Below are 13,566 nucleotides of genomic sequence, written 5' to 3'. Positions count from 1 at the left end.
CAGCATCTGCTGGTGGACAGCTGTCAGTCCTGGAAACCAGTAAGCCTCCCTGTGTCCTCTGGCTCCTTTCACCAGGCCCTTACCCACAAGTGTGCCTTCCAGCCCCTATGGTCTTCACACGCACCACCCATGCAGTGTTCAGTATTCCCGCCCTCTAGAGGGTTCAACAGCTTTATTGAGGAAGTAGTTTTACTAGCTGTGGCAGAGTCAGAAAAGAAACGAAACTTAAGGGTTTTTTTTTTGCTGTGTGTGGGGACAGAGCCAGGAGTGCAGTTTCCAGGCTCTCAGCCTCACGTGGAAAGGTGCTCACTCGGGTCGTAAATGGCCATCAACTGTGATTAGATGGCCATCAGCTGTGGCTAGTTGGCCATCAGCTGTAACCAGTGAGCCATTGGCCACTAATATAACTGCTGTGGCTATGCTAGCAGCAAATGGGGGCTAGCAAGGAGATGGTGGCTGAGCTAGCAAGAGCAGATTGCAGTTAGCACAACAGATTGCAGATCATGTGGCTCCTGCTTCTTGTGTCTCTGGCCCAGCCGCCAGCGAGACTAGTGGTATGACTCCCCTATCTATGGCTCCGTGGGCGTTCCTTTTTGGCCTCACCATGTCCTGCATTCATATGTGAGGAGCGGGAGCTGAGACCCCGCAGGCCGCCCCACACGACACATGGCGCAGTGAGCAGGGTCTTCCACATGACTGTGTTAGGTCTGAACCATCTCACAAACGTCCTTTTCTCCCTGCCCCCCCGCTCCTCATTTATTCTTTCCTCAGGTGACTACGCGGTGCCCAAGGTCTTAGAGCTAAGTAACTGGAAGACCTGGCGTTTTCACTCGGGTCTGTCGAGAGCCTGTGCTCAAATGCAGTGCTTGAGGAGGGGGCTAGTAAGGCGGACCGTTTTCATTACCATGAACTTTAGATCAGGTAGGGACTAATGGAAATACCCACTCCTGGAGAGGCATTTTTTCCTCAGGACTCGACCCCCTACATCGGATACTGTTTCTCTTGTCTGTAGCAGCCTTGTGGGGAAGGAACAAAGGCACATGGGAACTCGGTCACAGTGAACTCAGGCCCTCCAGGCGATGGGTTATGACGTGATAGAACCGAGACACAAAAGCCACTGTGCCAAAACAAAGCATCCCTGTGGTGGTCTCCCCCCTTCTAAGGAACAGTTTGCAGTGATAGAGGCCTGTATCGTGCTAATTTTCATGTCGTTTGGTTCTGAAATGAACACAAAAAGTAGATGACAGACTGTTCATTGCAGCCTGTCTGCTTCTCCCACTAATTACAAGACGAGATAACCAGTTGACTATTTCAGACAGTGTCAGGGCGCCCGGCCTGACTGCCGGCTGCTCAGTCTTAGTTGACCGTACCTCTCGACCATCTACACTTTGAAAGTATTTGCGTGGTTTTAGATTAGGTGCTGAGTTTGAGGGCTTTCATGGGCCCCTTGAACTTCTGATCCTCCTTTTCCCCAAAATGAGTACTAGCACTAACCATAAGTAATTTAATTCAGAATTAACAAAACGAATTGTCCAACTGACTCAGGTATGCTGATTGAGTGTGAAATAGAAATATAAAACAGAAACAGAAACAACCCTTCTATCTCTGCTGTCTCAAGGCCCTGCAGTTAATACAACCAAAGCGTGTATGGTTTTTGTTGTTGACAAGTAGGCGGTCGGGCTTCTGAAGGGAGGACGGGCTGTAGCCAGCTTATTAGATTAAGGTGGTTTCTTCTGAGGCTGAGGTAGTGCTACGAGTTAGAGGACACAATGCTGTGTGCTGGGCCCGCTTGCTGTCCTCCAATGGCCGGAGGAATGGCAGCCAGTGAAGGGACCGAGCTCCAGCTGCACCTACTCAAAACACTTTAAGATGCGCTCTCCGATGCCAAGGAAGTAGACCCCTTGGGCAATCCCAAAGAGAGGGGCTATGACCAGGGCGCGGCAGCCTGCTCCCTTCATGAAGGCAGACGGTCCTTCCTGGATCCAGACTTTCCTGGGGAGAGAGAAGGGTGCTATGATTGGGCAGAAGTCATGTCCGTCTCTTCCTTGAGAGACGGTGTCACTGTCCACAGCAGTGGAGGAGTGGGAGCCATGCCCCCCTGTGGGGACAGAGCTCAAGAGAGCAGTTTCCAGGCTCTCGGCTTCACATGGAAAGGTGCTGACCCGGTAGTAGATGGCCGTCAGCGGTGGCTAATTGACCATCAACTGTAACCAGTTAGCCAATTAACCACAGATATAACAGCCGCAGCTGCGCTGGTTGGAGAGTTGGTTGGTTGGCAGGCAGAGAAGCGGACAGCAGGTCGCAGGTGGTGTGAATCCAGCCTCCAGTGAGACTATAGTGCTGTGACTCCCCTACCTATGGCTCCGTGGGTGTGACTTGTTGGCCTCACCGTATCCTGCGTTCTTATGTGGGGAGCAGGACCAGAGACCCCGCAGGTTGCCTTGCACAACAAATGGCGCAGTGAGCAGAGTCTCCTGCATGACACCCCCATTACGTGTGCACTTTGGTTACTAAGCAATTGGGTCTGGGCTGTGAGAACCGGGCTCAGTTTGCCACACTGGGAGAAAGATGCTATAGGGATATGAGAAAGAACAAAGCTCTCAGTCCAGCCTGCTCTTGTTGACAAGTAAGGGAAAGGAAAAGATTTCAAATCCAGAACTCACTGTAGTAAGTACAGTGATAAAGTTGTTCTCTAGACCAGGTGCGGGTGGACAGGGCAGAGGGAACTCCCAGCCACTTCTGGAAAGGGCGACGGCTCTCACCTGGCGCAGTCACGGATCCCGCTGTAGCTGTCCTCTCCCAGGCCTTTCCTGAGGGTTTGGATTCGAGTTTTCAAAACTAAAACAAAACAAACAAACAAAACCCCGCAAAACTTAAAATAATTAGGGAACGTCTTGCTTTTGGAATTCTCACCTCAACCTGAAGTGGTCATGTTTCCTTTCAGAACCAGCATACATGAAACAATCTTGAGGCCAGCCCTGCCCTTGGGGCGCCTGTAATTGAAGATCTTGCCCTCTTTGGGCTCATGTATAAAATGATGGAATTAGAAACGTGTGGAGACGTAAGCCCGTGTTGGAGGGGCGGCTGCTGCCCTAAGGCGAGGGGAAGCGCCTCATACTGTTTAGCTCCTGGCTTTAGACTTGAATTTTAAAATAGCAATCTTCTATCACTGATTCTCACAACTCTACTGGGGGACAAAGAGCTAATGAAATCAGTACCTAGAGGGGGAGGGGATTTGTCAGTGGTAAGAAATAGACTGAAAAAAAGAAATAGAGTGAAGGTCCCTTGTCCCCACTTTCTCTGGGAGGACCTTTGGTGAGTTTCTGAGTTTTCAAGTTGGGGCTGTTGCATCTCTATACTGAGACTGCAAAATGACTATTCTAGAAACATTCACAGGTGCCTAATCTGTAAGACGAGTCACCTCTTGTAACCCCTGCATTTCTGATGCACTTACCATCCAGAGGTGTTACTGTGACAGCAGCTATGGAACCGGCAGCACAGCCTGACATAAAGGAGTGAGCGAAGGAAGCCTTGCCGGCAAGCTCGTTGAACCCAAGGTTGTTAAGGTTGGCAAACAGTGGGAAATAGACGATGGAGAAGGGGATGTCTCTGCAGTAGAGGAGGAAAGACTGAGCTTCATCTGCTCTGGGGCATCTACCCACGACCTGCCCGTGAGCTGCAGGGATCCTCGTCTGGGTCCAAGATGAGCCCACAACTCTTGTGTTCCTACCCGGCACCCCCTCATAATGGGCGATCAACAGCATGAGCGGTCAAACGCACACCCTCCCGCATTCCTCTGCCCTCCCGAGGAGCCAGGTGCAGATTCCAAGGCTGGTGCCACGTCCTGTAAAAGCAGGCAGGCAGGCTGAGGGAAGCTCTAGCAGGGTGAGCGAGGGGCTGGTGAAGAGCGCTGCGCTAAGTTGTGAGGGGGGAGGAGGTGAAGTTCATTCATCTGTTGCCCAGGTAATAGAAAAGGAGGCCTTGCCCAGGACACATGTAACCCACGTGGAGGATTTGAGCCAGGCAGCACTCATGTACTTAGAGATGGTCCCCAGTCTTTCGTACACAGGGCGTTCCAGGTGCCTGTGTGTCAGGGACAGCCAGTGCTCGTGTGGGCCTGCTCACTGGAGAAGGGGCCTGAATCTAGCCTTCCACGTACCCATCCTGGGTAATGCTGCCCAATTCTGTGCAGAATCTGAAGCGAGGTGGTCTGAGTGTTAGGAAGGACTCCGCACACCAGGGAAGCTATTGCCCTGGCCCTCCATGCCCTCTCTTGTCTGGTCACTGGGGCCCTTCTGGGTGCCAGGTTGGGGGAGAAAGCTCACCTGAGCAGAGTGGCACCCAGGCCCTTATAGAGACCGGCCAGGCCCTGTGTGCGGAGCAGCTCCCAGGCGATGAGGGTGGCAGATGGGCGTTTGTGGGCAGGAGCTGAGCCAACGCTGTGGGGCCTGCAGGAGGCAGGTGCTGGGGCCGGGCTCTGCTGCTGGGCTGCTGAAGGGAAAGGACAGACTCCCCATCACAACGGGCCCGAACAGGCACTGCGCCATGTGCAGGAGTATGGCTCCCCAAGTCTGTCTCTGAGACAACTAGACAGGCGGGCACCCTACCAGAATTCTTATGATTGCTCTAATGTTAGAACATCAATCTTCTGCTCCAAGGACATCTTTCTAAGCTCTGTATTACCTAATGAGTTGTCCCTGGTACGTCGATGCCCCCCCAGAAACCAGCCATTCCCTGCTGCTCTCTATAGGAAGCTACAGTAGCCCCCCGAACCCCAACTCCTTACCCTCCTGTTAAAACTGTGCTTCTGATTGATCAGTATTCCATTTCTAAACCATCTCTGAGCCTATTTACATAGTGTCCTCCTGTGAGCACTTTGGGAAGTAGGAATCCTGTGTATCTTCTCCCTGATGCATAAAGCAACAGATTCTCCTTGATGGAAAACTGCCTCCTTCAGACTTGCAGTGGCGTCTCCCTCCTCTAGTATTCCCAGATTAGGTGAACATATCCTCCCTAACCTCCACTGTTCTACAGAATTTGATTCTTGAGATGTCAGCTCATTTTAGTTGAATAAGTCAGAGTTCGTACTATGATGAGTTAAACATTAATAAAGAGAATGGAAATTTCCCCCCGAGCATATCAAATACAAGCATCTCAAACGTGGGTGAGTCCCATTAATGAGCACAGGATTCAATGCACTGAAATTGTGTGGATGTTGATTTTCTTAATTCTCAGTGTTTGAGAAGCTTTGCCTAGATTACAAGTTCTCACTGAGCGGAAGCTCGTATTTCATGCCTCAGTTTTGTTTGCTGTCCAAGAGGGCAGCATTTCATACTGAGCTGGGCACTGCACACGTTTTCTTCATGGTAGTTAGCTGGGTATGACAGGCCTCAAACAAGTAGCTTTAATCAGTCACCACTATTTTCCCCGTGTCTTCTTTAGATGCACACAATTCACCCATAGCCTGTCTTTTACTTCTTTTCACATATTTTAGGAATAGTAGAACTCATCCAGATTGAAAAACAAAATGTTACAGAGCTTTTTACACTTTGCAGATCAAAACACAGTGGGGGCTCTCTAGGGCCTGAAATTTCTTCTTTCTACAGTTTTAGACCTTCAGGTTGGTCTGAGCAGGGGAAGGGCACCCATGTTTACTGAGGACCTTGCCAGGTGCTGTTAGGCCCATGGCACGTTGGTTTACTAAATTCAGACATTGTAGTCTAGCCCTGAGGAGAAGCCGTCTGTCCCACCCCACTAGGGCTAGCTCCCTCCCCTAGATGGCCAATCTTTGCCCTTACTATGTGTGCTGGTACCTACACACACTGTATTTTTTTGAGAGGACCAAGATTTAGCAAAGGGCCAATCTTCCCTTCCAGAGAAAACCAAAAAAATAGGAATGGTTCTCTTCTCCCTTTTTATGCCTTCCCATGAAAGCCCCTCTTCTATAGCATAATTTAATATAGCATAATACACAGTGTGATCAAATAATACGGTGAATGCTTAAATAAAAAACAATTATTACAGTAAAAGACATACTGCCATTAGTCCCCCTCAAAATACCCACCTCGCTTCAAACACACTTATCCCACTGTTCTTGCTACTTTCTGAAGCAGTTCTGGAAATCCTCTTTCATGAGTTTTTTCAGTTGTGCTGTCGTGGCTGCCCCGATGTCCTGACTCATTTTGACTTTGGGGAAGAGCCAGCAGTCACAGGTGCCAGGTCTGGTGATTAAGGTGGATGAGGACACATCGTAATGTTTTTATTTGACAGAAATTGCCTTTTACCAGAAGCGATCTGTGACATGGAGCGTTGTCATGATGGAGGGTGAAGTAAAGACACTCATGAAAGAAGACTCCTAGAACTGCTTCAGAAAGTGGCAAGAATGATGGGATAAGTGTGTCCGAAGCAAGGGGGATTAATGGCAATGTGTCTTTTACTGTAATACATTTTTTTTATTTAAACATTCACTGTGTTTTTTGATCACACCTCGTAAAGCTTCAATCAACTGACGTGTTCATGAGCCGGAGATCAACATTTCCCAAGATCTTCAGGAAATCAAGCCTAAATGTGAAGGCAATATGATAGAGATTATCAAGGGAGTATATTCTCTGTCCCTCCTGAATCAAGACTCTCATTGCTGCTATTTGTTCTGGTGGGCTGAAATTGAGCTGAGAGTGTTGCGGTCTGGAATGGCGATCACAAAGACATCCATTGCCCTAGATGGTTGGTCACACAGTCTGGTACATGAGTGCAGATGTGGGGAATGTGTTCTGATCACAACCCTTACTGACCAACCCTTGTGAATGGAGCTGGGACAGGCCTCACCCAGACGCCCAGCATCCTGCAGCTGTATCTTCAGCATCTCCATGGGACAGGTGACCACCACCTGGCACATTCCCGCTCCACACCCGGCCAGCATCTCCATCTTCAGGTCCCGCTGCATCCTGTGGGACCAGGAGTTGGGATGCTTCAGTCACAGGCTGACCCTGCCGTCCCACCCTGGCGTTTACTCTCCCTCAGTGGTTGGGACTTTCCATGCTTGGTATTTAGCTTTGTTCCCATTGTCTGTCACTCACCCAGCTGAGTAAATAACTACCTGGTCTTCAGGCTCAGTCTCCTTAAAGATATGACACTAAATTTAGAACAGGCTACAAGGGAGGTAGCACCTGCATAGAAGTTAAAACTAGTACAATGAAACTTCTCTCTGGTCCTTTAAGCAATGTCACTAAGGTAGTGGGAGGCACAGAGAATCAGAAAGTAAATGCTGGCAAGGATGTGGGGAAAAGGGCACTAGTGGCGGGACTGTCAACTGGTGCAGCCACCATGGAAAACAACACGGAGGTTCCTCAAAAAATTAAAAATAGAACACCTTATGACCCAGCAATCCCACTTCTGGGTATTTACCCAAAGGAAATGAAATCAGTATCTTGAAGAGATATCTGCACCCCCATGTTCATTGTGGCATTATTTACAACAGCTAAGACTTGGAAACAAACTCAGAAAGAGATCAGATTTGTGGTTATAGGGGTGGGGGAAAGGAACTGGGTGAAGGTGGTCAAAAGGTACAAACTCCCGGTTACAAGAAAGTAAGTCCTGGAGATGTGATATACAGTGTGATTGCTGCAGTTAACACTGCTGTAAACTTGAAAGTTTCTAAGAGAGTAGATCCTAAAAGTTCTCATTCTAAGGAAAAACATTGTTTTTGTAACTCTATGAGGGACGGACGTTAATAAAGCAGTAATCATTTCACAATACATGTGTGTCACGTTACTATGCAGTACACCTTAAACTTACAGTGTTGTATGTCAATAATATGTCAGAACTGAAAAAAAAATTCATCACCTAGTTGATGAATATATATGTGTATATATTCTACATGGTCAGTCTATTTATCTCTCTCTCTCTCTCTCTCTCTCTCTCTCTCTCTCTCTCTCGAACTTCCAAATTACATCAGCTCATTTTCTCCTTCACTTTCCACCTGCCAAACATGCACTAACCCTCAGCCATTTGTGTGCACATCTTTATACATATGCAGACAGGTAAACTGAGGCAGAGGTCTAATTCTCTCCCTGTCACCTTCCAAAAAAACACCCAAAGAGACATGCAGTGAAGGGTTTCCACCCCTACCCCGCACCTGGCCATACCCATCTTCCATGAGCAGCTGCCGGAAGAAGTCATTGGCTGCCAGCTTGATGGCCTTCTCTGGAGTGACCAAGGTAAGGTTCACTGCAGCCCCTGGAAGTAAACAATGAAGATGGGAGTCCAGGCCATCTCAGATGTCACAATGCCCTGAGCCTGCCCCTCATGCAGACAAGCTACTCTCAGCCCTAGCCAGGTAAGTTCCTGGGAGTAAATGGGGACTGGAGGGGTGTCAGTGAGGGTTCGTCTACCGATTTTATGGAAACATACTTTTCCTTTCCTCCTGCTATGACTCCGCCTACCATTTTTCTTTCTCATGTATATGCTTTCTTCATGGGCTCATTGGTGCAGTTATTAGGAAGTTATTTCAGTCCTTGCTACTGCTGCCCATCTCTGATGATAAGTGAGCAGTTCCCCAAATTAAACACCGATAATAAGGTCCTGGGGGCCAAGGATTGGTTTCAATTCCTCTATGCTGTGCTAGCCCAGGCTCACTGGCAGCTCTGCAGGTCTCAGATTCATACTTTATTTGTAAGGGGCACTAATATATCGGCTGCTTCTCAAGTTCAGCTTTGTATCCACTTTCCAGGTTGTGTCACCCTGGCCGGGGTCACTGCAGGAGCCAGGGACAGCACTGGCTGTGTCAGGGAAGAGCCACGCAGTATCTCCATTCCAGGACCTAGTGCAGCGTGCTTCCCATGCCCTGTCCCTGTGAGCCACTTCTTCTGCCATTGGTGGCGGGCAGGCGTCCTGACAGCCCTGAGACAGGAGGGGAGGGAGAAGGGGTTTGGGGCTCACTCACTTCCAGCACAAAATGGGGGAGGTAGTGGAGGTACAGGATGGCACCCAGGGCTCCTGAGCCCCCCCAGTGGGCTGGTGCCCTGGCGCCCCTGCAAACCTCACCAGAACTACCTCTGTCTCTGTCAAGGAACAAGAAGGCTTGTGTGAAGCCTTGGGTCACCCAGTCAAGGGTCAGGGGTCACCCGGCAGCCCAGGCCCATCCAGGAGTCCCCTGGGCAGAAAGGACACCGATTCCCAATGTCCTACATTCCATGCCACACCCTCTGTCCTCAGGTGGCCCAAGCCAAGCCTCCCCAGGACGCCTGGTGAGCCTACCTCGGTACATGCCCAGAAAGCCCTCCACCCTCGCTGTCTTCATCAGGCAATCTATCCTAGAAGCACAGGCCAGAAAAGGAAATTAGTGGTGAACAGGGGGTTGCTGCATGGCCTCCTGCCCCCCACCCCAGGTTCTGATCCTGCTGGCTCATCCTAGTTTACCACCCCCACTCTTCTCCCCCACACCCTCATCTGCACACTCCCTAAAGAGACTATGGAAGGAGTGAGGCCTCGCGTCTGCCTGCTGGGAGACCCTCTCCTTCCACCCCCTCACCAATACCTACATTCCTTTGTAGATATCTTTTCCATGCTGGTTCTGAAGTCGAGTCTTGGCCAAATCGATGGGGAACACACAGGTCACCCCCACGAGCCCTGCCACACCTCCATTGATGAGTTTGGCTGTGACACTACGCCATGGGAAGGAAGGAGACCCAGAGTGAAGGAGGGAGGCTGGCTGCAGAGAGCTTACACAGTCAGGACTGGACGGGAATGGGGAGAGGAGGGCCGGAGAGCGGAAACAGAGCGGAGCAAGGGTAGGCATGCGACTCAAGGGACCTCAGCCCCATCGTGTCCAGGACCTGCTCCTCAGCCTCCCACCCTCACCCCAGCAGCCCCGCTGGCTGCCCTGTGTGCCTCCCTCCCCAGGTCCAGTTCCAGAGACAGGTTAGGGGCCAGGAGCCAGGAGGGCCTGGCCACTTCCTTCAGGGGCACTGCACTCCCCGGGCCGAAGCACCTTGCCCTAATAATTTTTCTAAAAGCCAGTGGGCATCCTGCCTGAGAGGTACAACCCCCAAGTCCCCAAAGTGCACTGGTGTGGCAGTCCGAGGGCAATGGGTCCTCACTGAGGGGCCAGCTACCCCCCCCAGGCAGAGCCCCCAGCTGTGACTCTGACTACTGGGTAAGTCATGGGGATATCCCCGCCTGGCCTGGAACAAGCCGGGACTCAAGGGAAGGACAAGGTCTGAGAGCAGCATGTGAACGGGCCGCCACTGTGGTCAGCACACACCTGGACCCACTGGGGACAGCTCTGAAAACTGCAAGGCAAGTGGCACAACGACCTCCCCACTTGAGATGCCAGCCATGAGCCCCCATAGGGAAACATTCACAAAGCTAGGATACTGCAAGGGCCTCTGGGAAGGAGGCCGGATGCCAGTTCTACCCCCTAGCCACTCCCCCAAATCCTCTCCAGGGTGCAGGAGGTTCTGAGCTGGGCCTTAGAGCATTCCCTTCAGAGCTTCCACCATTGGCTTGTTCTCTGGCTTGTCCCCACCCTTGGAGCCATGTATGGACCAGTTTTCAAACAAACTGAAATTTTATTTCCGACTTAAGGTCAGTCAGGACTGAGTTTGAATCCCGGCTATGTTGTTAGTTAAGCAAGTTACCTCACTTTTCTGACCCTTTCTTTTTCCCTCTGTAAAATTAAATAAGTTGGGGCCGGCCCGGTGGCTCAGGTGTTTGGAGCTCCATGTTCCTAACTTCAAAGGCTGCCGGTTCGATTCCCACATGGGCCAGTGGGCTCTCAACCACAAGGTTGCCGGTTCGACTCCCACAAGGGATGGTGGCCTGCGCCCCCTGCAACTAGCAACGGCAACTGGACCTGGAGCTGAGCTGCGCCCTCCACAACTAAGATTGAAAGGACAACAACTTGACTTGGAGAAAAGTCCTGGAAGTACACACTGTTCCCCAATAAAGTCCTGTTCCCCTTCCCCAATAAAATCTTTAAAAAAAAATTAAATAAGTTAATGCACTTGGTAAACAGCTATTATTAATAATAAGAGAACACACATTTCTTACAATGAGAGTTTCTAGTCAGCATGAGATAACCAAAGTTAAATTATTGAGATTATCTGATTCTAGCCAAAAGTAAAGTCTCACTTTACATAATGTGGGCCCCCTCATCCTGGATAAGTTTTCAAACACTGAAAATAGAAAATAAAGCTTTCTCAGACTCCTTGGAGCCTAATAAAATTTTCTTATCCTTCCAGCCAGAGGCAGACTGTGAGCAAAATATTTGGGGGTAGATTACCTGCAAGCGGTAAGAGTAGATGAAAGACATAAATTTTGCAATCTGAGGAGACGCAGTCTAAACAATTACAAATTATATTTAAATTATACATATTTGTATGTATATATAAATAAATAATTCTTTTTGTATACAGGACAATGGGTCTGTCTTGCTGCTGCCCAGGACTCAGCTTAAACTCCAGGACTCTGGAACAGAAGCTGAATGATGTGTTATTACATAGCAACTCTTCCCTTCTACACGGCCCAGAGACAAGGCCTGTCTCAGCCAGAGTTTACCTCAAATCCTGCTTGGCCATTCTGCAGGGGCCGAGGACTCGGTGCGCCCCAGGACACAGGCTGGCAGATGGCTGGCTGAAGAGGAAGGACGGTGCCTGTCCTTGACTCCGGCCCACCGTAGCAGAGTGGTTTGAGCGCGGTGTCAGAGGGGCCTGAGACACCTTCCTGGCAAGTCACAACCTCCTGGGGTGCAGTGTCCTCTATAAAGAGGTCAGAACAACAGTCACCGCATGGTGTGAGAGGCACATCTGTAATGGGACAGAACATCATTCATGTGTTAACACGGTCAACGTGATCTGGAACCCTCCCTTCCTGGACCTTTTGGACTTTGGGACTTGAGATCAGAAGAAAGAGAATGAGAGAAGGATAACAGGCCCAAATGAAGGCTCAGGGAAAGTGTGTGTTCAGGGCGTTTTGGAGAGAGGCCCTGGAGTAGTGGTGAGGGAGCTGATGGGATCTGAAAGAAGGATTCTAGGAGAGCTGCTATAGTCTCGGAATCCCACACAGAGTGTACAAGAAGCACAGTAAAACGTTTGAGGGGTTCTGAAGTTACTTTCTGGCTCTTAAAATGTGTTTTCTGAACTTCGTATGATCCTGCTGAAAGACTGGGCTGCATTTGTAATTGGCGCATATGGAAAGAAAGCACCAGGACAGTGTCAGGAAGTGGCAGCCACAGTAACAATGGTTATTACAGCTTCTGAAGGGGCCTGGTTGAACCAGCGGAGCAGGGCCAGGAAGAGCTCTGCTGCCTCCTGGAGGCTGGCTCGAGCTTTGGGAGTCTCTCCTCTCCAGGTCCCTTCAGGCTGCTTTAGTGCTCCCTCCCTCTGCATCCTCGCTCCTCAGCAATTCTCTGCTGTGTCCAGGTATTTTGTTGTGGGGAAGGAAAGAGAGATCAGTCTTTCCCCGGTACATATTGATCCAGTCAGAAAAACTTTGTTGAGTGCCAGGCACTGACTATTCCAGCTCTGGCGATATGGTGGTGAACAAAAGACTAACAGCAATTCGCAGGGACTTCAACTCTAGAGGCGACAGACAATAAATGAAATAAGGAAATCCTAAGGACACCAGATAGTGATAAATACTCTGGAGAAAACAATTCGGAAGGGAAGGAAGATAGGAAATGTCAGTGGGGTGGGGGTGATGGTGGCTTGACCGAGGAAGGATTCACTGAGGCGACTTGAGGTTCCAAAGGAAGTGAGGGGTCTGGGGGAGAGCATTCCGGGCAGAGCGAAGGCCTGAGAGCAGGGAGACTGGTGAGCTACAAGAACGGCAGGTGAAGAGTGAACACGGGGTGAGCAGTGCAGACCAAGTCATAGAGATAACGGGGTGGAGGCCTGACCAGCTAAGGCCTCAGACTGTCTTTGGCTTTTATTTTGAATAAAAAGAGAAACAATGGGAAATGTTTTAGCGTAGAAGTGACATGCTCTGGACAGGACCATTCATTCAGCTGCTGTGTTGAGAATAGACAGCAGAGGGTCAAAGAAAAAAACAAAAAGACCAATTAAATTATTCTAGTAATCTAGACCAGAGGTGATGGTTGTCGGGGTTTTGGGGGGGGTCGTGCTGAGAGATGGTTTAATTATGGGTACATGTCGAAGGCAAGACCAACAGGACTTCCTGGGAAAAGGGGACAACGAAGTTTTCGGTGAGAACTTGAATGGGCTTGTAACATGGTGTTTGGCCCTAAAACACGTAAAACTTGGATCTGCTGGAGAAACAGGAAGCTGGACTGTAGGGAAAGAAACAGAAAAGGGAAGCAAGCACATCTGCAGGAGAAACAGAGGATGGAAATATTCCTAACATTTAAGTCCCTGCTTCTAGCTCATTCCTGACTGCCAGGTGCACTCCTGTTCTTTCAATGAATTAGGTCATGGTTGCTTAACTTGCTAGGATTGGTTTCTAATACTACCTCAGGAAATTAAAGTGTGTTGTTATGAGAGAAGGAAACACTGTAATTCCACATAGCCGCCTTAAAAATTGATACAGGGAGAATGTCCAAGATGGCGGAAT

The 13,566-nt window shown here is 49.7% G+C and overlaps 2 protein-coding genes across 3 annotated transcripts in view; both read right to left on the bottom strand.

Annotated features, from left to right (window-relative positions):
* Positions 1–140: 140 nt before the first annotated feature.
* Positions 141–11,690, bottom strand: SLC25A18 (solute carrier family 25 member 18). 2 transcript variants are annotated; one of them, XM_019757230.3, is made up of 9 exons: positions 11,557–11,690; positions 9,540–9,662; positions 9,256–9,311; positions 8,145–8,235; positions 6,826–6,944; positions 4,326–4,491; positions 3,455–3,609; positions 2,763–2,838; positions 141–1,992 (listed from the first exon to the last, which is right to left on the bottom strand). In XM_019757230.3, the coding sequence occupies exons 1-9, from the start codon at positions 11,574–11,576 to the stop codon at positions 1,851–1,853; spliced, it is 948 nt and encodes a 315-aa protein (XP_019612789.1). In that variant the 5' UTR covers positions 11,577–11,690; the 3' UTR covers positions 141–1,850. The 2 variants fall into 2 exon arrangements, with proteins under 2 accessions (XP_019612789.1, XP_019612787.2); XM_019757228.3 differs by having other exon boundaries at positions 4,326–4,488.
* CECR2 (CECR2 histone acetyl-lysine reader) overlaps positions 11,669–13,566 on the bottom strand; it is a 175,910-nt gene continuing 174,012 nt past the window's right edge. Inside the window, exon 19 of the mRNA XM_019757225.3 lies at positions 11,669–11,804. The gene's annotated coding sequence lies outside the window, so the exon portion shown is untranslated. The remainder of the gene's footprint in view (positions 11,805–13,566) is intronic.

This window comes from Rhinolophus sinicus, chromosome 1 (genome assembly GCF_057876585.1).
Source record: "Rhinolophus sinicus isolate RSI-liver-muscle chromosome 1, RSI-T2T, whole genome shotgun sequence".
NCBI lineage: Eukaryota > Metazoa > Chordata > Mammalia > Chiroptera > Rhinolophidae > Rhinolophus > Rhinolophus sinicus.
This window is presented reverse-complemented; position numbering and strand designations above follow the sequence as displayed.